This window comes from Panicum virgatum, chromosome 9N, assembly GCF_016808335.1.
Source record: "Panicum virgatum strain AP13 chromosome 9N, P.virgatum_v5, whole genome shotgun sequence".
NCBI classification, from domain to species: Eukaryota; Viridiplantae; Streptophyta; class Magnoliopsida; order Poales; family Poaceae; genus Panicum; species Panicum virgatum.
Window position 1 is genome coordinate 22,982,416 of NC_053153.1, and position 27,525 is coordinate 23,009,940.

General features: G+C 45.3%; 1 protein-coding gene, 1 long non-coding RNA gene and 1 pseudogene across 3 annotated transcripts; 2 read left to right on the forward strand and 1 right to left on the reverse strand.

Annotated features, from left to right (window-relative positions):
- The first annotated feature begins 1,829 nt into the window (after nucleotides 1–1,829).
- LOC120688093 lies at nucleotides 1,830–4,597 on the forward strand. The gene is made up of 3 exons (XM_039970257.1): nucleotides 1,830–2,445; nucleotides 2,560–2,676; nucleotides 4,117–4,597. Exons 1-3 carry the CDS (start codon nucleotides 2,425–2,427, stop codon nucleotides 4,225–4,227), a joined length of 249 nt encoding a protein of 82 aa, XP_039826191.1. The 5' UTR covers nucleotides 1,830–2,424; the 3' UTR covers nucleotides 4,228–4,597.
- Nucleotides 4,598–18,534: 13,937 nt separating this feature from the next.
- Nucleotides 18,535–21,966, forward strand: LOC120689602 (annotated as a pseudogene). The gene is made up of 10 exons (XR_005681330.1): nucleotides 18,535–18,858; nucleotides 19,316–19,452; nucleotides 19,553–19,599; nucleotides 20,075–20,401; nucleotides 20,484–20,566; nucleotides 20,669–20,744; nucleotides 20,831–20,892; nucleotides 20,976–21,071; nucleotides 21,175–21,336; nucleotides 21,487–21,966. The product of XR_005681330.1 is annotated as an alcohol dehydrogenase 1-like (transcript).
- Nucleotides 21,967–26,615: 4,649 nt separating this feature from the next.
- Nucleotides 26,616–27,244, reverse strand: LOC120689603. Its single transcript, XR_005681331.1, has 2 exons — nucleotides 27,126–27,244; nucleotides 26,616–27,020 (listed from the first exon to the last, which is right to left on the reverse strand). It is a non-coding gene; the product is annotated as an uncharacterized LOC120689603 (long non-coding RNA).
- Between the last annotated feature and the right edge of the window lie 281 nt (nucleotides 27,245–27,525).

Consider the following 27,525-nt stretch of genomic DNA (forward strand, 5'->3'; position numbering starts at 1 on the left):
CCTGTCTAGCTGGTGAGCTGGGTTATCTCTACCAGTGCTCCATAGATATAAGGAAAAAGTCTACTTTGCCTCCCTCAACTATCGCAAAGTCTAATTTCCCTTCCACAACTGCAAAATCGAGCCTCTTGCAACTATCAAAACCGTTTGTTTTACCTTACTTGCTGGTTTTACATTTTTTTTCATAAAATTTTCTTCCTCATCTCTTTTTCCACTCAAATGAGGGCAGCAAGTGTGATTAAAAAATTATGAAAATTAGCATAGTGTTAGAGGAGAGTACAAAGAACCCAATTTCGCAAGTTTAAACCTAAAAAAGTTAAAACTTAATTTTAAAGAAAGAAAGAATTTGAAGTTTATTAAATTTTTAAAGCATGAAGATGAGCTCCATCTTTGATAAAATTTGAATTGTGTGACACGTATTAGAGGTATATCACTAGGGAATTTTTATGAGTACAGGTTCTATAGAAAAGTTTATTTTGAAGGGAAATTTGAGCCAAATTTTATACTTTCCTATTTATTTTTACATTATGTAAAATATACTTAAGAATTTGCATATGTATAATCAACAAATTTGATCCTGCTTAAGAAACTCAAATTTTTGCTATAAAACCTATTCTCCCAAAATTCCCTTGTCGTGGTGCTACAAACCACGGCCGGGTGGCGGAAGGCACCCGCCCTAGCCCAGAGGGTGTGTACTCAGGGGGTAGCTAGTCTTAGATCGATCTCACTCAAGAACTCGAGAAACACAGCAGGATTTAGAGTGGTTCGGGCCGCCGGAGCGTAATACCCTACGTCCACTGTGTGTTGTATTGCCTTCCCACGAGAGTGAGAAGGTGCGAGAGCTTGAGTCTGTCTGGAGATCCTGTGTTCTAGCGGGCGTGCTCTCCCTTTTATATGTCCAAGGGGAGCACGTACACTGAGCGGGGCCCCGACATGTGGACCCGGCGATGTATTATAAACTACATTTTGGTCTTCAATGCCTCAGATCCGGAGATCTTGTCGTCGGCTTCCGTGCGTAGCTTCTGACCAGGGATGGTCTTGAGCTGTCCTGTCAGAGTAGAGTCTAGCCTCTGCAGCCGCGCGTCGAGGTCATGATGAAGCGCCGAACTATTGACTCAGTCCACTGTAGCAGCGTGCACTGTTGCTCCAGTCAGTAGCTGGTCATCATGACTCGTCGCCCATGGGCGCGGCGCTGCGTCTTTAGTGCTTGCCTTGGTAACTGACGAGCCGCCTCGGTAACTGGCGATCTACAGTGTGGACTGACAAAAGCTGCCCCGTGCCCAGCGGCAGCAGAGCCTGCCTCAACCACTCGCACTTAATGCGGGTGGGTGAGGGAGCTTCCAACGGAAGGCTTGCGCCCGCGCCCGCGTCTGCGTGACACGTGGCGGCTCCGGACCCCTCCCGAGCAGCTAGCTGAGCCGAGAGCTCACGGGGGGTCTGGATAGGCACGTGGAGGTCCCGGACCCACCTGCGGGAGTCCGGATGGCACGTGGAGGTCCCGGACCCACCTGCGGGAGTTCGGGTCCGCGGCCACAGGTGCTGAGCATTTCCACCTCTGGGACACGTGGTGACACCGGACCCGTCCCTGAGCGGGAAGCGGGTCCGGGACCGTTGGTCCGGTGAGATGGAGTCGGAACCCAGGAGTCCGGCTGCTCAGCTCCTTAGGGCGTAGTTACGGATAAATACGCGAGTCTTGGCACAGTAGGAGTAGGTACCCCAGTTGTAGGGTACCGACATCCCTAATGATGCACCTCTAATGTGTATCAAATAGTTCAAATTTTGTCAAAGATGGAGTTCATCTTGACGCTAATTCAATGAAGTTTGAATTATTTTTTTCTTCAAAATTTCAATTTTCAAGTTTGTTTGAGTTTCAACTTATAAAGATGGAGTTCATCTTGATGCTAATTCAAAATTTACAAAATTATATTGTCTATACTCTTTTCTACCACTGTGTCAATTTTTATAATTTTTTATCCACATTTTCTATCTGAATTGAGTGAAAAAAGAGAGGAGAAAAAATATATGAAGAAAATGTAAAAAGTACTTGTAAAACCGCCGAGAGAGATAAAACAAACAATTTTTATAGTTTGGGGACTCGATACCTGGTTTTGCACTTGAGAGAGAAAAATCAGATTTGTACGATAATTGAGGGAGGTAAATTAGATTTTTTTCATAAATAGAATATGTTAGGGATTAGGGAAGGAAGAAATTAGCCCGATGAGCTGGGCCATCTCTAGCAGAGCTCCATTCCACTTCAGCACGACCCACTAAGAAACAACACCACAACGGCCCATGAGCGTCGCATTCTCGGAGCCTACCAACCACACCACCGGCTCGCCGCCCAACGCACCGTAGCCGGAAGGAAGGGGAAAAGAAGCCTGCACGCCCAATCTCGCGTCTCGCCGGCGGCGCGCCACCGTCACCGCCATGATCAGCATCCTCGCGCAGGTAACCCAGCATAAACCCCTTTAAGCACCGAGAAATCGACAGGATCCCGTTTGATTGGTGTGGCTGATTCGGTTCTTTTTTTTTTTTGTTGGTTGGGTCTGGATCTACGCGCAGGAGCGCCTCCTCGGGTTCGCCCTGGGCTCCGTCTCCATGGGCGGCTTCGTCCTCCACCAGCGCCGCGCCATCTACCGCTCCCTCGCCGAAGCCGACGGGTCGCCTTACTCCTACCAGGTAGGCATCTGGTTGCTTCCCCCCGAGCCTAGCAAATGTCTGCTTTTGAACTATTGTTGCGGTTCATGGCTTAGTTTTCCGTTCATCGCATGACAGAGTTCTAGCGACCATCGGAAATTCGTGATCTTTTGTTTATGTTGTGACCTTTTACCGCCATTAGCATGGCAAATTGGCAATAGGCAGGTTATTATCGCGCAGGTTCCAATTAAAACAGATGTTTAGTTTGAAGAATCCTCTGTCTTTCTATGACGGTAGTGCAATTCCTTCAGTAATGCACTAAGCGAATGGGTTGCTGCAACTGCAACCATTACGATTCGATATTCAAGGTAGTTCATTCCTCACCACAGTAGAAGGGTGAACATTGCAAGTTGAATAGATAATAATTGATACCTCCATTCATTTCTATACAGTATATTTTTGTTAAAAAAAAGTCAAATTTCCTAAGTTTTGACCAATAGTTGATCGAATTATTTGTAAGTTTAGTGCTAAAAAGTTATACCACTAGATTTGCATTTCGTAGTACTATTACTATGCTATTGGTTTTGTAATGATTGACATTATATTATAAGAGATATTGAAGTTCAAATATGCTTATGGCGACTTTACAAATCGGGATGGAAAAGAACATAGGCCAAGCTCAGGAATTGAGGAAGCTTTTATTCCCTCCTTAGTTTTGTTGTATTTTTCATCAAATTCGTGTTGTCTGGATCGATGTTCCTGTTGCTGCTTCACTAATAGAGACTGTAGCATAGTGTGGTATTAATGGCATTAAAAAAATTATGAGAAACCTCCAAGTTAGAAAATGTCAAATTCTGTTACCGAAACCTTGGTGCTTGAGGGATTAAACATGTTCCGAAACCATTGACATTACAATATACAAAAGCAAAACCTCAAAAGAGTTATGGAGTCTGAAACTACTGTGTGAACACTGCGCATGATCTCGTACAAGAGGTCAAAGGTCAAAACACATCCAAGTGTTAAATGGTTATCCCATGTATTATGTATATTCTTTGGACGAGGAACCATTGCGATCTATTCAAATTCAACGTATGGTGCCTTTTTGAAGAAATGGAACTGCTATCCCCTCAGTTTTCATACATATCAAGATACAAATATTGCACCTCTGACATTGAGCATGTTCCCGAGGTTAAATAATATTTTGGAATTGTGAAATGTGTGTTTGAACTGTCTTTCAAGTGGAAGTGATAGCTAGAAACAGCATCAGAATATAAAGCTGGACAGTATTATCATGGATGTGTAATGTTTTTCGTGAGGACATGTGGATCACCATATTTTGAACAGTAAGAAATATTGTCCCCTTTCATAGCAACAAATGAAAATTGTTTTGTCCAAACTTTTACTGAATCTTTCCTGTTATCTGTGTCCGTTTTTGTGTCGTGATGAAGCTATTCTGACTGCCTCAGTCATTCTGTTACACAGCCTGGTGAAATCACCAGTAGAAGCTTGACTGAGTTGGCTCATGTATGGAACAAGGCGGTGGATGAGACTCTCGGGCGACTTGTTGTATACCTTAGCTCTCGTGGATGGTGATTGAAGCACCATTTTGAACATGGAAAGTGAGGAAGCGCACAGGGCAGTGCAAGACTTTCAAGCCATTGTTGTGCTGAAACATAACTGATGTACTTGACATTTCTCTGCACCCGGAGTTGAACATGTTTTTGTTTTGAAAGCTTCCCCAGTGACCTATTTATTTTGAATATGGTTGATTCTGCCGTACATTGTTCCCTGAACAAGGATCCGGATGTTACCTCATGGTCAATGCTCTAACCCTGGGGAAAGCCTGGTTCCTCTAAATGTTATACATATATATGTTGAATAACAAAAAGTTTGTACACTGCTTTGCTGACTTTGCAACATTCAAATGGACATTATCCATTTATCCATATCATGTAATGATCAATCACCTGTTTTTCCCTTATCACGATCATTTCTGTTTTTCCGTCTCTGACTTTTCCCGTAGGCTGCTACTTTTTTTTAGAAGGAAAATGTATTGATCTTAGCGCATTACACCGGCCCTTTCACAAAAAGGATCCCAACGAAAAGGAAAATTACAAAGAAGACCAAAGCTCCTGTTCATCTTCCTCGAAGCCTTCAGAGATCTGTTCGTCACCGCCGCCGAAGCCGCTTTCCAATCGTCGTCGGACACCAGAGCCAATCTCCACAAGGTGGATGCTGCAAAGGAGGGCTTGCTTCTAGACGAATCAGCTGAGTACACTGTCTCCCAGGCGCATCGGCCAACTCTCGTACTCACGACGCATCTTTTGATTCCACCGCCGGCAACCCGAGCAAAGCTCAGATTTTCACCAAAGATCATCTTCCTCGAGATTAACAGTGTCAACAACATCATCACCTGAAGAAGACGATGATGCGCCGGCCCTCGACTCCTGGACAGGTCTCCCCAGCCTCTCCGTTGACGTCGGAGTAGATCGCCATCGGAGAACGGAAGAGGTTGGGAGAAATTATTCTGCTGTGCCGCCGTCGCTTCCGCATCGCCGGCATCGCCAGGAAAAGCAAGCCGCAGAGGAGCCACACTCCTCCGACAAAACCTAACTCCACTGCTGAACATCGACGGCGAGCAAACCCTAGACCTAGGTGGACTCGACTAAGACCTTACGAAAATAGACGATCTGTTAAAAAGACGGAGCCCGCTCCTCGTCACCACCGGCAGCGAGACCGGAGGCGAGGGAACGGGGCCGCAAACGGCGGCGGCGGCGGCGCCCCTCGGCTCCTTTCTTTCGCCCCCCCCCCCCCCCCCCTCTTCTGATATGGGTGTTTAACCCTGATAGGCTCCCGTAGGCTGCTACTGCTAAGTGAAAGATAGATAGACCGGGAATTGAAAATATGAAAGATAGATAGACCGGGAATTGAAAATATATTGATAGCGCACAAGGGATTGCATATAGGCAAGGTAACCCTGGACTTATGGAAACAGTACCAATCAAGGGAATACCTTGTCTAATAGACATGACTGCTATGTAAGCCTATCCTTAGGGCCGGCGCAGCACAGCCAGGAAGGCTGGTGCGGCCAGACGCCCATGGGCCAAACCAAGCACAACCACAAGGCCTAATACAATCTTCTAATAACACTTCAGAATATCATGGATTACTATTATATATAATAATTTATGTATAGTTGTGAGCTGGAGAAGTTCTTAATCTTCCGTAAACAAGAGCTTTCTCATCTTATCAAAAAAAAAAAACAATAGCTTTCTCAAGTTTTAAACCTCATATTGCTACTTGTCTGTGAACGCAAGGGTGCACATCTTGCTGGAGTGTTTCGTGCCCACCTGTCCAGACCTATCCCTGCTAACCTTCTGGTAGTAGCATGCTCGCACGTTCATTGGTGGGCCAACGGATCTGCCTCAGACCATCTCCCAACGGGCATGTCCGTCAAATTTTAGAATTTTAAAGTGGAAGATATGTAAACAACATTCTTCCCAAAGAAATATTGGAATTTGCCGCAGCAGCAGCAAGCAGTGACAGCAGCCCACATTTACACAAGCAGTAGCACCCAGCCCGGCCCAACTCTCTGGGCCCATTCAAATCTACCAAACCTACACCCACGCACGCACGCACACTTAAGCCCACGGGCCCTGAAGCTATCGGCGCACTACGCGTCTACGCGATTGACTTGGGCGCGCCCGCGTCAGCGCCAGCGCCACGGCGCGCCGCCACCATCCGGCGCCGCACCACGGCGTACGCCACGCCGACAGCCACTAGGGCCGCGGCCACGGCGCCGATGAACACTCCGGCCACCGTGCGGTGCCTGAACGTCCTGACGGGAGCCACGCCGCCCTCCTCCTGGTCAGCCCTCGCCACGCTCGCCGTAGTTCCTCTGACCGCGGACTCCCTCAGCTGCTGCTGCCCGCGCGGTGCGAGCGCTGGCCCTGACGCGACGCCGGGCGCCCGCCGGGCGCGCGCACTGGGGTGGAAGAAGTCGTACGCGGCCGGCGAGAGCGTGAGCGGGCTCTCGAAGGGGAGCCCGTGCGGGTGCGCCGCCGTGGGCCTCTCCTCGGCCTGCCCGAGTGGTAGGAGCAGAAGAGTGATCGCCGCCGCCGCCATTGCCGTGATCTTTCCCATGGTTTGAGCTGCACCTTGAACTTTCAGCTGGTGGTTGCTTTTCTCGATCACATAAGTGTGCAGGTGAGCTTGAGCTTGAATTCGTAGTGCTTATATAGAGGCCCTAGGAGTAAGCAAGCAAAGGTCCGGTGTGTGAGGCTTTGCTTCTACTGCAATTCTTGTAGTGGCAAGCGAAAGGGAAGCAGAATGATGAGGAGGTGTGAAGAGATGGAATGATGTTCTGCGAGAGCTTTAGCTCCAGGTGCAGACGATATCCATGGTGGCGTGAGACACTGAGAGCGAGACAGACACATCCTTAATCAGTCCTGCTTATTCAGCTTCCTAAAAAATCTTGTTTATTAGACTAGTAGGGGGATCAATCATAGTCACTCCAACATGTGTTTCTGAAACACTGCTAGTTTGTTATTTTTTAAAAGCATGCTCTTTTAAGCAACTTTTCGTTAGCTTTCTGTTGGCTTTTGGGCTATTAATGATGGAAACATTCTTTGCCACAGAGGGAATGGGAAGCGGATCCTTTGTAATGTTAGGCCTACAGTCATTGAGATTGAGCTGAATATCTTGTAGGTATTGGCGAAGTTATGTACTAGTGTTTGTTTGATTGTTTTGGTGTATGATTGATAACGGCAAACTTAGAAGCAACTCTTGATCAGTAAAAGAGCTAAGGCAGAAGCCTCAGGAGCTAATGTGACAGCAACCAAATAATCACACAGTCAGCGTACAAACTTAGCAGGGAAACTGTGCAGATCAATCTCTGCAAGTAGGGTGATTTCTTATATGAATACACCACCCCGAATCATCCACTCCAGCTACTTTTACCATCCAGGCCCCAATTTGCACTAGATAAACCATCCAAGGCCCAGAAAAGCCCAGGCAACACCTGCAGGGGCGCAGCAGAGGGCATGATCTTTACCTCCTCTTCTTCGTCCACTCAGCCATGCCCTGCCGCGCCAACGCCCCAGACATGATTGCTGCCTGTGCAGGGACAAGGCCGCGCGCGCGCACCGTCGCCTGCCGTGCCGAATCCATCGATTCGGCGAGCGCCCGCCACCGCCGCTGCCGCTGCGAGCAATTGAACAGGCGTGGCATGCAGCCATGCCCCACGTTCCGTCGCCTTTACTCCTCCATCTTTTCCAGAGGGGACCGTCTGGGGACATTGCAAAGCAGAATCTGTCTGTCTGAATGTGCTGTTGAACTTGTTGTACTAGCACCCAGCCATTCTTCAGAAGCACAAAGATATATTACTAGGAATCTTTCTGGGTATTGGCTGCTTTGGTTCTTTGTTAAATGTATTGGACAAGAAGGACAAGGATGCCACACTCTGTGATGTATCTTTAGGTTAACTCTGCAACTGTCGAAGGCTAATATGTTATGCAGATATACAATGGATACAGTTTACTGTATGCAGAATGTTGTTTGGAATCTTGTGTTAGTTTAATTTGTGTAATCATACCCAAGGAGGCATGGCTTAGATTGTATGATTGCTCCCTTTTGTTGGGGGGATTAGGTATGGGAGCAAGGAAAGGAAGTGAAGACATGGGATTCAAAATCTCCTTGTTTCTCTTCACTATGTGCACAAAGTTCAGTGTGTTTCAGAAAAAATACCAAGGCATTTCACCAGATCAACTAGTTTATCAGAAAATGACGTTACATTGTACGAGTAGGCATGTAGCGCATTACAGCACTTAGTAGATAGTAGGCACAGGCCCGCTAAGAGCTCATCGAACTTGACTTGTAGAGTGAGACCTGTGCTCCATATGGTTCATTTCAGTCTTCTCAATAGCAGTACATGACTTCAAAATGAAAGAAAGAAAGAAAGAAAGAAAGAAAGAAAGAAAGAAAGAAAGAAAGAAAGAAAGAAAGGAGACTAGAATACCTTGAGAGTCTGAAGTAATGGTACATATAGAACATGATCCAAGAGGGTGGCCAGGGCGTAAAGACTGCCTTGTGCAACTTTTAAGGAGGTGATCATGATGCTTTATCCAAGCGCATTGTCTCCGAATACATGCTCTTCACGCCAGGCACGACTGATCATCGCGGGATCCAAGAAGTCGCTATATATACCTATCCAGCCTTGAAAGAGCCCAGTGCCTTGAGAGCACTTGCCCGCAGGACGTACTCGTGGTAGAGCGTGGCGATGCCTCCCCGATGAGAGGCCCTACCCAGAAGATCCACTGCACAACAAAATGATTAATTGATGCGAGGGTGGAATTTTCCAACCAAAATTGACTCTACAATAAGGGAAAAATCTTTTTTTAGAAAGCGTTGGATGATAAATTCTAAAAAAAAATGTTTGTTATGAGTGTATGATTGGGTTTTGAACTATTTTTTAACAGAAATGCATTGACAGTTGTATAAGTGACCGCGGAGCTTATACGAGGCATGTGATTGGTTGCTTTTTCAGTCTGGTAATATTCGCTATGTTCGTTTGGCTTGTCAGCCAACCAGCCAACAGTACTGTTCTCTCATACTAAATGAGCACCAGCCACCAGCTACGAACCAGTCAACAGTACTATTCTCTCATAACAAATCAGCACCAGCCACCAGCCACAGCCAAGCGCACACAGCTTGTGGTCCTGACATGCGAACATGCCCATCCCCCTGTATTCCGTTTCACGGTTTCATCTTTACTGTGAGTGTGTGGTCGGGTTTGGGCCCACAAAAAAAAGAGAAGTTTGTGGTCAGGCTTTAGAGTCCATGTAATTACCATTTGGATAATAAATAATGAAATGTTGTCAGCGTTAAACTGTTAATAATATTCAAAGCCTCTACCGCAAATTGCAGTTTCATATGAGGCTATATCTTGAGATCTTCCCCAAGGAGGTGTCCAGTCCAGAGTTCTGCTCAACATCTTTTCAATCTGTCTCTATACATGTACTGTATATGTGTAGGCTCCAAACAGGTTACGTTTGGATTCTGCAGGTCGTCAGCCCTGCCAAACGCAGGCCACGGCCAAAATTTGGCTGCCCACGAATTGGCTGGCCAAGCTTGCAAAAATGAACTGGCAAAGCATCTAAATAACACGCTGGGCCGCTGTCACTGGCCAAATTTTGGCTGGGCCGGTACCGGCGCTCATCCAATTTCCAGCGCGGCAACGAGGGGTGGGCCTAGCCCAGAAGTGGATTGAAAAAAAAGGAAAAAGTCCACATTACAACCCTCATCTCTTCTCCGAGTCCACAAAACAACCCTAATCTCCAAAACCGGCTACCGCGCAACCCCCAACTAGCGAAACCACGCAGCGAGCCCCCCCCCCGTCGCTCGTGCCCCGGTTTCCGTCCAGCTGGGCGAGACGGTGTCTACGGCAGCTTCTGCGGCGTCTTCATAGCCGCACGGCACGGCGACGCCCCTCCCTCATTTGCTTGTTCCCGTTCTGCTCCTTCCCTAGCAAGGTGAAGCGCTGCCGCCGCCGCCCCTGCTCAGTTCCCCCACGGTTTGTGCAAGCTCACAGCTCATCCATATGAGAATACGCTAGGAGTACAAGATCTGGTTCTAGTGAGGTGAGTTCTTCCTTCCACAGTTTTTATTGGTTTGGATCCATGCGTTTTGCTTACAGGAATTAGGGTCAGGGATTTTGTTCTGAATCTGGTCCTTCCTTTGTTTGATAGATGGATGATCAGGAAATGCTTGCTGTTAGATTTCATTATGGGGGAAAGTTTTTCTTTGATGGGAACAAGATGCATTACCATGGTGGATCAGAAGGATTGTCATACATAGAGCGTGATTTAATCTCATTGCCTGAGATTACTGGCCATCTGAAGGATCATGGAGTGGATGTAGATGGTGTTTTGTTGCACTGGTTGCGCCCTGGTACAGACCTAGGTGATGGGCTTAGGGTGTTGCATGATGACAGTGTGTGCCTGGCCATGTCAGACCACATCAAAGGCAGTGGGGTTGCAGAGGTATTTGTGGAATCAACGAAGGTGCAATTGGAAACCCCTGATGAAGATAGCTCTGATGAAGTGCAATATATAGGGGAGAATAGGATTAGTGCCATCCAACCTGCTCCTATAAAAATTGAGGAGTGCCAACAGCCACAGATTAGTAGCAAGGTGGGAGAGTCAGATAGCAGTTCTGATAGTGAGTACCTTCCTGGTGGGTTTTGTTCCTCAGAAGATGGTGATGAAGCAAAGGAGATTGAAAAAAAATTCAAGGAATTTAAGGTGAAGTGCAAGGCCCAAGAGCTGAAAAGCCTAGATGATGTTGTATATACATCTGCTTCGCAGACAGAGATTGCACAACCTGATCTGGAGCTTATAGAGGGATGTGACCTTGTGGATGGAAACTCGACACCATATGCTGACTCTAGTGGTGGTGAAGATGAATCATTTGAAGAATGTTCTGGTGAAGAGGTCATTGGGAAAGAAGAAAATTTCGATAGGTTTGACAGAAAGGCTGATATTCCAGATTTTTCTCTAGAAACGAAATTCAGTGGCAAGAAAGAGTTCAAGGAGGCAATTGTTAAGTATGGACTTGCTACTAGGAGGGTTCTGAAATTTATCAAGGATGAAGGAGATAGAGTTAGAGTTATATGTGATTGGCCCATGTGTCCTTGGGTATGTTTGTTGAAAAAAACCAGTTTAGCAGACAGTTGGTTAGTGACAAGCTTAAAAGATGAGCACACATGCCCGCAAAGAAGAGACAACAAATTAGTGACAGCTAGAAGAATTGCAGACAGGTTTGAAAGTTTGATCAGGGCCAACCCATCATGGAGCTTACATCACCTTCAAGCAACCATTCAAAGGGAGATGTTTGCCAATGTCAGCATTTCTAAGTGTAAGAGGGCAAAGTCTTTAGTAATGGCTAGATGGTTGGACAGGGTTCAGGGTGAATACAGTAAAGTGTATGATTACCAAGAAGAACTACTAAGGAGCAATCCGGGCAGCACAGTTGTTGTAAAGATGGACCCAGAATTTCATGTGCCTGTGTTCCAAAGGTTCTATGTGTGCTTGGATGCTTGTAAGAAGGGCTTTTTGGTAGGATGTAGGAAAGTAATAGGTCTTGATGGTTGTTTCTTCAAAGGGGCATGCAGCGGTGTGATGTTGTGTGCTATTGGCAGAGATGCAAACAACCAAATATATCCAATTGCTTGGGCTGTGGTTGAAATGGAAACAAATGATACATGGGACTGGTTCACTTACTTGTTGTGTAGAGACTTGCAAACTGAAGATGGAGAAGGTTGGGTAGTTATATCAGATCAACAAAAGGGAATCCTAAAAGCTGTTTAGGCATGGCTTCCTAATGCTGAGCACCGAAACTGTGCTAGGCATATATATGCTAATTGGAGGAAGAAATTCAAGAAGAAGGAATACCAGAAGATGTTTTGGAAATGTGCTAAGGCTTCTTGCCTCAGTCTTTTCAACATAGCAAGAGCTGAATTGGCTGAGAAGACACCCCAGGGTGCACAAGCTATAACGAACATAGATCCACATCATTGGTGCAGAGCATGGATGAAGCTAGGAGCAAACTGTGATTCGGTTGATAATAACATCTGTGAGTCCTTTAACAAGTGGATTGTTGAACCAAGGCACCTTCCTATAATTAGTATGTTAGAGGCCATTCGGTGCAAAGTAATGATTAGGATCCATGACATGGCAACTAAAGCTAGTAGGTGGCAGCAAGCAATTTGTCCTAACATATTGAAGAAGCTACAAAATTTTGTGAATTCATCTGCCTACTGTCAGGCTATTTGTTGCGGAAGAGACCAATACGAAGTGCAGCATAATGATCATAGGTGGTCAGTTGACCTTGACAAAAAAACTTGTTCATGTAGGTATTGGCAACTTTCTGGACTGCCATGCCCACATGCAATCTCCTGCATATACTACAAAACCAACATATTGGATGATTATATTGCAAGCTGTTACACAGTGGATGCCTTTAAAAAACTTATGCACATTTCTTGCAACCTGTGGAAGGCATGCAAAATTGGCACTCCTCTGGGATGGGAAAACCATTGGCACCCAAGCAACTGAAGATGCCAGGAAGGCCCAGAAAAGAAAGGAAGAGGGAAGCACATGAGAAGCCGAAAAAAGGCACAAGGTTGTCAAAAAGGGGAACTGTTATTAGGTGTAAGAAATGCAAGCAAGTAGGCCACAACCGGAGCACCTGTGAAAGGAGGAGCAATAGCAACACTAGAACCTCTAACAAGGCAGCACCATCTAACACAGTCCCTATTACCGCAGCAAATGCAATGGTAAGTAAATGTTTTTTTCATTTTGCTAGTATAAATCCAAGTTCATGTTACTAAATATTGTCCATGAACTACTATGCATTCAGATTCCATTGCCAGTTTCACAACAAAGTGCAGCAGCTCTTGGGAAGAGGAAGGCTCCTTCATCAAGTTCAACCAGGGATGTAAGTGCTTACAAGAACAGAAAAAGGAACTTTAGTTCAGGAGTTGCATACTCAGAGAAGACTAAAACCGTGACTGTAGAAACTGTAAGTTAAAACCAACAACTCTGTCCATTCCTAAAAGTGTTGAAACCGTATTGTATGCTTACTTGGTTCCTTCCTAATTGCAGCCTACATCTGCTCAGAAGATTGTTAGGACAACAGCTCAAGGAAGGGTGGCAACAATACCTGGTGGAACAGCTTCAATAAATTTAGAAGCCACTGTGCCATCTTCACTTGCTAGAGCAAAAGTCTCCATTCAAGTCACTTCTGGGACTGCAAGTGAAGGCCCAAGAACCATCAAGTAAAAAACCTGCATCGAAGACCTCAAGACGCCTTCCACACCTTCTGCAGTCACCAGACACCATATGATAGCCATCCATATCTATTTCAATTAGAACTTTCAGTTATTGTAAACCAGACACTATGCTGCTTGGTGATGTACTATGCCAAACGTATGGCTAGAATCTGCTATGGTATGCTTATTTGTAATGCAGAAACTATGCTGCTTGGTGATGTATTATGCCAAACTTATGGCTAGAATATGCAAACATGCTTATTTGCCATGTGCAACATTAATCACGTGTCATTTGCAAACATTCTTATTTGCCATGTGCAACATTAATCACGTGTCATTTGCAAACATGCTGCTCATTTGAAACAAGTGGATTGTTGATCATTCATCTTGCTCATAACATGAACATAGTTCTCATTTACAGCCATAGCAGTTTACAACCAAAATGGAATGGAATGACACTGCTCTGACCAGCATACTACCTACCTAAATTGGCTATTTTTCCTCCTCGAACTCGCGAAACTTGACATATGACCTCTCTGGATGATTTTTCTTAGTGGTTTTTCTCTTTTTCTTTTATGTTTATTTTGATAAACCTTTAAAAAATTATAGTAAATAACTAAAAAATCATAAAATGGAAAATAAAATTTTGTTGGACTCCACATGAGTAGGTCTATGCAGTAAACATATAATATGATAGGATATAATTTAGTAAAAAATGTAATTTTAGATATATATTTTCTATAATTAATTCATCTACATCTTTCATGGTCTAATTATGGTGGGATTTTTATGGTGGTCTAATAATTAAATGATCGAGTTGTTGTAAAAATTTCATGCTCATTGGATCATGTTTGCATGAGTTATAGATTCAAGAGTTTAACTTATAGATTCAGGAGTTTAATTTCAAGCTATACTATACTCTTCAGCTTGTCAATAATAAATGATCCAATGACCATAAAATTGTTACTGCAACTTAAGAATATAATTATTAGCTCACCATAAAAAATTCACCATAATTGGACCAAGGAATATGTAGATATGAATTAATTACTAAAAATTATATATTTAAAACTAAAAATAAAATTTACTAAATTATATCATACAATATGTTCAATGCATAGATTACTCTTGTAGAGTTCAACAAAATTAAATTATCCATTTTATGATTTATTTGTGATTTACTATAATTTTTTAAAAATTCATTCAAAATAAACATAAAAGAAAAAGAGAAAACCCACTAAGAAAACCATCCACAGAGGTCATATATCTGGTTTTGTGAATTCGAGGAGCCAAAATACCTGGTTTTTGAATTCAAGGTCGACATTTAAACTCGAACCATAATTCTGGGAGGTAAATAAGATTTTTTCCAAAACAGATTGAACAGAGGCCCACGGCCTCATCACTTGGCTCTCTCCATGAACATAGGGGAAATGGTTTTGTCAGAACAGCCGGTGCCCGTTTCGAATTGGCGTGTTTCCTCTGAAGGTGTTAAAGCCAGCATAAGCAAAACTGAACATAACAGGTTTTCTTATTACACCATCCAAGTCCAAATGTACAGTAACAGAATGGGATCATATGCATGTGACAAATTTTGAAGCAATGACGACATAAAAAACGGTTCAATAACAGAATGCTTTTTGAATTGAATTGCTTTTCTAGCAGCCACACTACGGTCTTATTTAGATTCTAAAATTTTACACCCAAAAACATCACATCGAATGTTTGGATATATGCATGGAATACTAAATAAAATTTATTTGCAAAATTTTTTGCACGGATGGATTGTAAATCGTGAGATGAATCTAATGAGCCTACTTAATCTATAATTTGCAACAGTGGTGCTACAGCAACCATTCGCTAATTATGAATTTATTATGGATTAATTAGGCTCATTAGATTCATCTTGCGATTTACAACCTATCCGTGCAAAAAATTTATAAATAAATTTTATTTAGTACTCTAAAATAGAAAAATTCTCTTCCAAAAATTTAGGCCACAAAATTTAAACACACTCTAAGTTAGTCGTGTGCTGCCGAAAGCTGCCTAGCTGTGTTTAGATGGGGAAAATGTGAGAGAAAAAGTCGCATCGGTCACTGTAGTACACTGTAGTACTTTTCGTTTGTTTGTGATAAATATTGTCTTACCATGACCTAACTAGGCTCAAAAGATTCGTCTCGCAACGTACATAAAAACTATGCAATTAGTTTTTTTATTTAACTACATTTAGTACTTCATGTATGAGTCATTTGCTATATTTAATATTTCGATGTGATAGGGGATGTGATGAAAAGTTTGAAAATTTTGTGGGATCTAAACACACCCCTGGTCCATTGAACTGACATGAGTCTGACGCAGGCCCAGCTGCAAGAACCCAACTGGTGAGTGGTGCTCCCGCTGTACCAGGCGACCTGGTCTCTGCTCCCACTGTAATGAATGGCCATTTTGTGGGCACACCGCACACATTGTTTTAGAGAAAAAAAAAGGCGATGCCACTTGGGCGGCGGCCGACGAGCCGACATGTGGGCAGACCAAGACATGTGTGGCAGCAGAAGAGCACGTGGCGGCCGTATGATCTACGATCCGAGGTTGTCGTGGAAAAGCTACGACGTCTATCTGTCGTGGAGAAGCTACAACATCTACCGCATACTCACTCCGTCTCAAAATAAAAGTATTTTTAGAGTTGAAAATTAGTTCTAAATAAATGCACATCCATAGATAAGACAATTAGCTCTAGTTGTTTTCTATTTCCTCTCCTCCCAAAATAAAATAATTATATTTTCACAGGGGTATGTGTAATCTCTCACTAGTATTGATTCTGCACTAAACTCTAAAAATATACTTATTTTAGAGCCGGTGCCCATATGCACGAAGCCGGTGTCTGGGGACAAGTGCATTATGAACCTAAAAATGTATTTCGAGAGATTAGATACTTGTGTGACAACTTGGAACAAGTTTAGAGATCTGAAAATGTATTTTAAAGTTTGGGAATCTAAATGATGTACTAGAGCAAGTTTAGATACCGCTAGTGTACTTTACTCCCGAAACTAATATGAGGAGGCACATATTAATGATATGCACCACAACGCACAAGCATAAAAAATGGACGACATCCTACTTGGAAACTATTGTCAGTTCTGGAATGACCACAAACCTAGTTCTTGCTATCGAAGTACGCGATATCAAAGGCGCGGCAAAAAAAACCTTCAAACTGTGGGGCTTACCGATTCAATTGTCTACGCGATCTTAGGGTACGTTTGGTTCATTGCTTTCCTGAGCTAGACCTCAGCTGGGCAAGCTCGCCCGCTCCAGCCATGCTGTGCTTGGCGAGGCTAATCATTTAGTTGGAGATAAATAAAACTAGCTTTTGCAGTAAAGATTCTTCCATTTCACTTCTTTATTTGCAATGAAAGTTTGAAGCTTTCTACAGTATTCAACTAAGTACATATTCCCTTCAACTCATATGCGTACTCTGCCATGGAAATCACTCTCATTTCGTTAGTACACTCCGATAGTATTTACTTGCATCATAAAGTTTTGTTGCTTCTATGCACCTGGAGAAATGAGTAAAATGCATCGGTCCATAAACATGTTCGATTATATTACTTAGGCCCCCAGTACTATCAAAATGCAGATTTGAGTACCTAAATTTAGCTTCGGTTTGAAATGCATATTCTACTCCCCAAACTTGACATCAAGCATCATTTAGGTCCCTATAAAACTAAAATGCAGTGTTATCTCAATTAAATTGATAAAACTTTTTGTTAAATAAAATTAATTCAACTGAAGAATGTATATGATATCAATAAGTACTCCCTCCGTTCCAAATTATATAGGTCGTTTGACTTTTTTGATACCAAGTATGACCACTCGTCTTATTCAAAAAAATTATGTAAACATAGTCAAATTTAAACCATTCTTCAAGAACTTGTATTAATAAAACAAGCCACAACAAGAGAAGTGATGTTTTGCACAATTTTTTGAACAAGACGAGTGATCAAACTTGGGGTTGAAAAAGTCAAACGACCTACAATTTGGAATGGAGGGAGTACCAATCTAAAAAAGTTGACCCTATTTTAATTTGGAATGAATATTTGATATTAAATATGTGGTTGGCCTTTAAATTTGAAGATCATCCAAATTTGAATAACATTTAACTGCTCTTGCCAAGTAAAAAAATATTAGGAGAAACTAATGGGGTAACAAAACGAGTTAGAAAATGAGGCAATAAAAATAATTATAGACTTGAAAGCATAATATTTTCTCATATCATGTTTTATTTGTTAGATGACACTGATTTTGAAGAGTACATGTACCTGTATAACACACGAAACCAGGTTTAGTGGGTCACATCTGTATTTTGAAATTATATAGACCCGAATGATATCTGAACCTAAGTTTAAGGAGTTGGATCTGCAATTTAAGGGCGTGTTTAGTTCCACTGTTTTGGAATTTTGGAAGGGAATCTTTTCACATTTGAAATATTAAATATAAACTAATCACAAAACTAATTACAGAACTCGTCTGTAAACTACGATATGAATCTAATAAGCCTAATTAATCTGTCATTAGCTTATATTTATTATAGATTTACTGTAGCAATTTAGTGTCTAATCACGATGTAATTAAGTTCATTAGATTTGTCTCGCGATTTACAGTCTATTTGTGTAATGTGAGTTTTTTTAATAATATTTAATACACCATGCAGACAATTTATAAATCTTTTGAAATTTTGAACTTTGAATCTAAACACACCCTAAAAATATAGCGACCTAAGTGAACAGTAACATGTCCAAGAACCGACCATGCACCTTGGAGAACGGTCCGAATCACGGACATGAGGCCAAAGCATCGCCGTCACGGCGCGACACTTTTGCCCTTCCGCCGGCTTCCACATGGGGGCGGCGTCTAGAAATCCCCGAAACACCCCTGACTCAGCAGCACACCTGTGAGCACCTGCCGCTGCGCCGCACACAGGCCCGCGCGGCCGATCCGACGGCCGGGATGGCGCGGTGGCGCCCCCCACCACCGCCCCCCACGAGCGGAAACCGCGGCCGCGTTCCGCTTCCAGGTGGAGGCCGGAGCCCCGGTTTCGGCCGCCACGCCGCGCCTGTCCGTGGTTTGCTGCCCACGAAGGTGGACGGGGAGGTGGCGAAACCGCACCCTCCGTCCCCTCCTTGTCCTCCCCCAGGCTTACCGCCGGGCCGGAGCTATATATAGGCGGGGCGCTCCCTCTCCGGCTCCTCACGGGATTCGATTCGCTTCGGTTTGGATTGGGTTGTTTCCTGAATCCTGATTTGATCGGTGGTGCGCTTGGAGCTGCTTGGTTTGGGATTCTTCTCGGAGATTTCTGGGGAACGAGGCAATGGCGACCGCCGGGAAGGTGATCAAGTGCAAAGGTCCGTGCTTGCTCCCCCTCTGTGTCTCGATCTGTCTTAGTTTCAGTCCGTGAGTAGGGAGTAATTTTGGGCGGAAAAGGTTGGATGCTCGACGGTCGGCCGGAAACTTTTTGGGAGAGTTGCTGGATTTTGGTTTTTGGATCGATGACCGTGGGCAACATATTTTCTACTCTTTACTCCCCATAGAAATGTTACCAGAAATCTTGTCTAATGTGAAGTAGTTCGTCGTGGTACTGTTGCTCTGCTCGTCACAGACGGACCCCGGCCTGCCTCCACTATCACTTTATGGGAGAAAAATTCTGCTATTTTGTTTTTTCCCCAAACGAGGAAGTCGTTTTCCTTATGATCTACGAATGTTGCAAGTTGCAACTTTTCAAGGAGTGTCTTTTTTTTTTTGTTCTCGCTGCGATAATCGATTGAACTGACTTTGTGCTAATCTGCCGGTAATCAATTGCAGCCGCGGTGGCATGGGAGGCCGGGAAGCCGCTGTCGATCGAGGAGGTGGAGGTGGCTCCGCCGCAGGCCATGGAGGTGCGCGTCAAGATCCTCTACACCTCGCTCTGCCACACCGACGTCTACTTCTGGGAGGCCAAGGTATCTACTCACCCATCCCCTTCCGTAGCTCTGTCAGTAGATATGATGCAGCAACTCGCGGTTGACTTGCGCCTTTTTGTTGGCGGCTTACCTGTCTTAGGGGCAGACGCCCGTGTTCCCTCGGATCTTTGGGCATGAGGCAGGAGGGTATGTTCTCTTCCCCGATCCACTTTATTATTATGTTGCTGGGATAATTTTTTTGTGTGTTTTTGGATTCATAGTTATCGTTGGCGGTCTTTGTTTATTTGGCTTACTAGATGCAGGGCGATCTATTTGTGTAACCTGGATTCTAGTGAACATGTGGAAGAGCCATAAGAAATAGTTTTGTCTTGTTTGAAATGCTATCAGTATGATTGAATATTATCTGTGTGGATGTCAGATGTTTTTGGGCTCCTGGCAGTAGACTTTGACAGATTTGTGATTATTTCAGCAGCAACTTAGTTGACTAATTCAGTATTTTCAGTTGAGACAATGACATGTACATCTAGTGGCTGTGTATTCCTTTGGTTGCCTAATTTCATGATGAAGTTTTCCTTGAAGTATACTTATGTAGAATCATGTTTGATCAGATTAGTCAAATTTGGTTGATTCTATCCAGACTGAAATTTCATGATTTTTACAGTATCATAGAGAGTGTTGGAGAGGGTGTGACTGACGTGGCCCCTGGTGACCATGTCCTTCCTGTGTTCACTGGGGAGTGCAAGGAGTGCCCCCACTGCAAGTCAGCCGAGAGCAATATGTGTGATCTGCTCAGGATCAACACTGACCGGGGTGTGATGATTGGTGATGGCAAGTCGCGGTTTTCAATCAATGGGAAGCCCTATCTACCATTTTGTTGGGACATCCACCTTCAGCGAGTACACTGTCATGCATGTTGGTTGTGTTGCAAAGATCAACCCTGAGGCTCCCCTTGATAAAGTTTGTGTTCTTAGCTGTGGTATTTCTACTGGTAAGTTCATTCAGTACATTTTGGTATGCATGCTAGAGGATTTTTCTCTTTATATTCTGACTTATGTCATTTCTCTGTTTAGGTCTTGGTGCAACAATTAATGTTGCAAAACCTCCAAAGGGTTCTACAGTGGCTATTTTCGGTCTAGGAGCTGTTGGTCTTGCTGTAAGTGTTGAAATTATTTGCTTGTTATATGCTCTTTCGATTGCAATCAGAATGTGTGTAGGGTTTGCATCTGATATCCTGCATATATGCATTATTTATTAGGCTGCCGAAGGTGCAAGGATTGCTGGAGCGTCAAGGATCATTGGTGTTGATCTAAACCCCAGCAGATTCGAAGAAGGTGAGAGTCCCTTTGATCTAACTGAGTATGTCAGTTTATTTGCTTTTTGATTTGCCAAGTGACTCATCTCTTGCTCCATTTTTCAGCTAGGAAGTTTGGTTGCACTGAATTTGTGAACCCAAAAGACCACAACAAGCCAGTGCAGCAGGTTTGTTTCTTTACCTTAGACAATCAGAAGTTGCTCAGTATGTGCAGAACTTGGCGATAACATGGAGTTTTATTATGGTTTAGGTACTTGCTGAGATGACCAATGGAGGAGTTGACCGCAGCGTGGAATGTACTGGAAACATCAACGCTATGATCCAAGCATTTGAGTGTGTTCATGACGTATGTACACTCTGTTTACACATTCTATTGAGCGATCATCCTCTGAGTTCAATCCTTTATTCAGATGGAGATGGAAATTCTAACAACTCTGCTCTTAATACAGGGATGGGGTGTGGCTGTGCTTGTTGGTGTGCCACACAAAGATGCTGAATTCAAGACTCACCCAATGAACTTCCTGAACGAGAGGACCCTGAAGGGAACCTTCTTCGGCAACTATAAGCCACGCACTGACCTGCCCAATGTGGTTGAGCTGTACATGAAGAAGGTAAATGCCAAGAGCTGTTTCTTCAGTAGCCTTGCTACTTTGCTAGTTGACCCCTTGCTGAAATTGTTAGCGGTTAGCTCCCCCCCCCCCCCCCCCCCCCCCGCAAAACACTGCTTGCTCATGCTATGACTCCGCTTTGTTTGCGCGCAGGAGCTGGAGGTGGAGAAGTTCATTACGCACAGCGTCCCATTCGCGGAGATCAACAAGGCCTTCGACCTGATGGCGAAGGGGGAGGGCATCCGCTGCATCATCCGCATGGAGAACTAGATTCAGTCGCGTGGCTTGCCTGATTCGGGTTTGGGCTAATAAAGGTAGCAGTGTCTGGTGAGCCTGCCCTGTCGATGGGGGAGGAAAGATACACAGTGGTGGCATCCCACCCATGTGTGTCACGTCCAGTTTGGCCTTGTCAATCAGTAGGGTGTAGCTTCCAGCGTCTGTGATTATCTATCGGCATGAGTCTCTCGAACTGTCTTTCGGCTTAATATATGGTATGGTACGTACCACTATGAGTTTGAGTCGACCAGGCTGTTTTGATTCATTTGTGCTGCACTGGTTGGTGATTTTTGCTGATCTGTTTGTGGGCCTGTGAATCAGTTGAATTTCATCTTGCCTCTGGTGGTTTCAACGTTAGGAACCAACAAGTGGTGACAGTATGTTTTCTTTACCGTTCAGACATTTAACATGGGGTCTTGTTGTCTGTATGTGGCTGTTGCTCTCCTGAACCCGTACTGATGCAGTGATGCCTCCCTTCAAATTGCTTGCGCACCATGGCTTGGAGCTCTGAACATCTGTTCAGTGGCTGTTCTGTTCAGATAAGCAATTCAGATGCCATTTATAGTTTTTATGCCATCACAATCAGTTGTGCCGGCACATTGATCTTGTAACAGTAGTTTTGTTTTTAGTGGAATAAGAACAGCATGTAACCTTTGTCTCCATGCTACTACGCTAGTGTTGTTGTTTCTCAGCATATAGGTCGTCGCGATGTTTGTATGTTTCTCAGATAAATTATGTGCCTTCTTCACTTATGAATCCCTATCTTGTTCTTGATGTGCTTAAGATGCAGTATTGGGGAATTAAATGCTAAACAGAGTTGAACTTATGCTGTTATGTGCAACTGCATGCTGTTTTAGCATTTCATTTGTAGATGTTCCTTTCAGGGAGGAACTGCTGGAGTTGAGCGGCTGCACAGGTCAAGAATTTTGAAGAAGTTACTCAAAGAACAAAAGCAATCTGGCAGGATGTATGGTGGGGTCTGTTCTCTGAAGTTCTTGCAGCTGCAAGGTTTACTTGAGGTGAGATTCAAAGACTCAAAACTCACCGCACCTCTATTCCTTGGAAATGGAAAATGACATTGGATGTTTTTTACCCAGGATAAAATAGTGACAGCTCATCCCGCTGTAGTCAATGAGCTTACATGCAAAATTATTGATCGATCCAATATTGTGATCGACGGAAATTTGATTACTGGGAAGGGGATTGGGACAGTTGTTGATTTTGCCCTCGGTATCATCAGGAAATTTTTTGGCCATGGACGAGCCAAAAGTGTGGCCAATGGAATAGTTTTTTGGTACCCTAAGAGCTGAAGCACCAAAGAATTGCTGAAACTACGAAAGGCACAACACATTTACGGTTGTAATCAAAGATCTGGCTATCTATGGTCCTGATAAAAGGTGAACTCTGCTGGTAGATTCTATGTGATGTTGATAGGCATGAATACTTCTTTCTTTCGCACACATGATCTTAGCTCAAAGTTTTCTTTGGTGTAAAAAAAATCTGTGTACACACTCACTACACAGGCAACATATATCTGCAACTTTAGCTCAGACAGCAATTTAATGACATTTAGCTATTGAAATAGTTGAGGAATTTCGAGCTCTTCAATTTACAAAAATGAAAATCCTTTGCAGGAAATTAACTGATGTACTTTATGCTATATGCAGATTATGTGCCTGTATTAGTCTGGGAACGCATTTCCTGAGATCTGGGTAGGAAAGGTAGGATGCGTATAATGTGGTCGATGTATTGCTTGAGCCCCTTGGGCTGTATATATAGGAGTACATGGTTTGGAGGGCAAGTAGCCTCTTCTAGAGATAAGGAATGTTATTCCGGGATTACAATCAATCATAAACTAATGATATCTGGAGTTGCCTAATATACTCTAACATCCCCCTGCAGTCGTAGCGGTAGCAACACGAACGGTCAGACTGGAGAAATATGGAGACGTATCCCCCCTGCAGTCGGAATGCCGATGCGAAAGCTTTGACAGGAGACTCATGCAGATGATAGCCCTTTAGTGCCGTAGTAGCCGAAGTCGAGGTGGACGTGGACAAAGCCGTGGAGGGGGGCGCGGGTCGAAGCGTCGTCGAGGTGCTCAAGTACACAAACTCAGTAGCTTCTTGCCGAAGACAGCAGGAGGACGGTGCGGCGGATGACGATGGTAGACGGCGCAGTTTGCGACTTAGGTCACGCTCAGGACAGGGATGGCGACGGCGCATGTTGTAGCAAGTGTCGCGCTCATATCAGGGGTGGCGACGACGTCTTTCTTCAGGAACATCGGCGGCGATGTCCGCGCGAGAACGGCTGGAGGCACGGAGGCGGATCGAGCGCCTGCTTGACGAAGACCGGCGGCGAGTGGCGCCACCGCCTGAAAAGGCGACGACACCGGTAGGGTGGCTTGATCACGAACGTTGTCGCTGCAGCCTGGAAAGGCGCAGCAACACCTTCGACCTTCGGGGGTGTCGACGATGAAGCGGCGACGAACGGCAGGGGGACGCAAACCCGATAACGAATGGGGAATAACCTAAAAAATCACAGCAGCAGAGGACCCGCGGGTACAATCTCGGCTGCACGTAGCAGTTGCCCGCCATCCCATCCCCTTACCTCTTCCCGTCGGCCAAAACAGAGAGAGAGACATGGGAAAAAGGGAGGAGGGCGCCCGTGGAGTGCGCCCAAGCAGTGCTCCTCTCCGGCGCGCGACGGGCAGAGAAGAGCCGGTGGGGAAGGGGTGGCGCTCCGACGGCGTGGCGGCCCGCCACAGAAGGTGGAGAGATGGCGCGGCGGAGCAGGACCAGGCGGGGCGCCGCAGCCCGACGACGACGACAGCAGGCAGCGAGGTCGGGCCGCCACCCCACCGGGTACAACGGCGACCACGGGCGGTGCAGCTGGACCGGCGTGGGAGGGGCGGCGTGCGGCTACCGGACGTGCCCCAGTGGTGCAGCGGCATGGCGCCCCCGATCTCCTCCGCAGCCGTGGGTTCGCGCACAGGGGCAGCGACGGCGCTGGAGGAGTAGATGGGGCCACATTACCAGATGCGCTGGCAGGGGCGACGAGGACGGTGGTGCTTGCGGCGGATCCTGGCGACGACCGGCTAGGTGAGTCCTTTTGCTGCTGGTTGACGACGGCGGCGGCGCGGATCAGATGGATCCGCGACGCATCCTAGGAGGGCACTGCCCCCGGTGGAGATCAATCTCGATCTCCCCGGGGGTGTGCGGGTGCAGCGGAAGCGGTGGCGCGGCTAGGGTTAGGATCTCGTAACCTAGGCGTCTGATGCCATGTAGGAAAGGTAGGATGCGTATAATGTGGTCGATGTATTGCTTGAGCCCCTTGGACGGTATATATAGTAGTACATGGCTTGGAGGGCAAGTAGCCTCTCCTAGAGATAAGGAAGGTTATCTCGGGATTACAATCAATCCTAAACTAACCATATCCGGAGTTGCCTAATATACTCTAACAGTCTGAAGCCCTTAGATGTTGTTCTATATAATCTGTGGATTCATCTGAGAAGCTTACCTAACTCTGGGACTTTCCAGATACTGGGTTTCAGGAGTGCAAGCTAACTGAATCAATATTTGCTTAAATTGGAACTTGTGCATTCTGTTTTTTTTAATCAGAAGTCAGTTGACCTCACTTTGCGTGTGTTACTGATTTTATTAGAAGCAGTTTTGATCTCTCTTTGTGTATTACTGATGGATTGTGCTTTTCAATACATGGTTCAATGTCACTATCAGAAGCTACACGAGTTACTGAATTTAAAAGGCAGTTAGCATAACATAATTGGTTTTTTTCTTCGCCAGTCTTCAGGTAATGATATGCCTTTTGGGGCGAAGCAAACTGAAGTGCGTCCTGCTTCTGACCCAGGTCATAAGACGATTCCCAGCTCTCAGATTGGAATGTAATGAACTTGAGCTCCTCTCTCTCCCGCCCGCATTGCCCCCCGTGCGGTGGACCGAGCGGGCCTCAAACCCTAGCCGCCGCAACACCCACCGCCACCCCCTCCCGCCGCCCCGCCGCCCGAGCGGGCCGCTGGGAGCTCGCGCGGCCAACGGTGAAGGCGGCGGCGGAGCCCTCCCCCTTATCCAGAGGCTCGGGGCGGGCTACGGGCTTGGCTTAGAACGTGCGGCAGGCATGGTGCTAAGTCGGGCAAAAGCCTTCACTGATGCTTTTGTCAATGGCGATGGTGGCGGCGCCCTTTGGCGCCGTTCTCCCTGTTGGGGGCGTCATTGTGAGGCACCATGTTCCTACTGCACGAGGCTCTTTAGGGTGAAAACCCTATCCATCTATGGACGTGCGACGACGGCGCCATTGGCGTCGCCGCATCTGGAGACCCGCATTGGCTAGGCAGTGGTGGTGGTTGGTTGGTGGTGTTGCCCGCGCGCAGCGGCAAAGGAGGTGCGCATGGTCCGTGCTGGCGGGAGGTGCAGAGGATCCATGGGTGCTAGAGGTCTTGAGCTGGCGCACATGGTGCAGTGGTGATCCCGGTGACGGCTGGGTGGAGGTTGTTGTTTTCAGAGCGGGTTCAGTTACCTGAGTCCTTGGCAGAGGAGTGTGAGGCGGTGGGAGAGGCGAGGCCCCCACGTAGAGTGGCCATGATCAGTGTTTTTCAACGGCGCTGCGACGGGAGTGTTCTGCTGAAGCACCACTGGAGCAGGGGGATCGACGATCGTGTATGCGCGGCTTGAGGGTGATAGTTCCTTGGTGGAGGAGTTCGAGTTGCCGTTCTGGCTTGCAGCGGGCTGCGCCATTCGGCATGGCACAACGTTGGAGACGACGACGTAGTTTGCGGTGGTTTACTTTCGGCTCCTCTCCCTAGTTGTGGTGGTGTAGCGTTATGTTGTGTGTGTTGTTTGTGCGGTGGTGGTGTTCGCTTCGGCGCGTGATGTTCAATTGCTTTCTTCTTAAATGACATAGCAGTACTCCTGCTATCTTTTATTCTTTTTTTTTTAAAAAAAAGATTGGAATGTAATATGTACTCTCCGACAGTTTCTGTAAAAACAACGCTGTGAAAAACTAGCAGAACAGGAACTCTTATTATTCTGTGGTCAGGTAACAATAATCACAATTCACAAATAATGCATGAGAACATACTGTTCCTCTTAATCTTCATCTGCTTTCTTATGTTCCCCTGGTAGAATCATAACCAAAGGAGTACCCAGAATATGAATGCTATTAATCAATGGTAAAATCTGAATTCATCTTACTTGAGCATAGAACTAGTACATCTCTACAAAGCACGACATGTGAAGCATCCACTCAACAAACACATTTGACCATTCTTGCTGAGGTGTTGCGCCATTCGATACTACTCGCAGTTGACGTACTGCATACCACCTGCATTTTCCTAGGACCAGACTTGAGGGTATTGAAAATCATCTCCAGCGAGTATGGTCTTTCTTTTCAAGTGTTATCTGGAGAATCACAAGTATGAGTGGATATCAACCTCCTATTAGTCAGGAAACAAGAATGAAGCATGCGATAGAAAACTAAGCCCTGAAACAGATAAACAAGCATACCACAAGCTTTTGAATTGCTGCTTTTGCTTTCTGCATATGCTTCCTTGCAGTCATTTTTGCTTCATCTGCCTCAATCCTTCAAACAAACAAACACATCCATCAGCATTTGATGGAACATGGTAAATCCCTGCTGCTGGCCTGTCTGCCGGATCAGACCGGTTTGACCGGTCTGGTGGAAAGCCTATTCACCCCCCCTCTAGACTACGACATTGTGTGATCAAGATCCTTTCAATTGGTATCAGAGCATTGGTCTCCGGATTGAAGCCTAACCACTTGGAGAATCACAGTGTCGACATTTTGCGAGGTATCGTTTGAGCCCCTTGGTATGAATAGCTCAAACTACATTTCTTGGGTTGCTCATATTCGTAATGTCTTAAGGACCATGGGTCCTTCCTTTGAG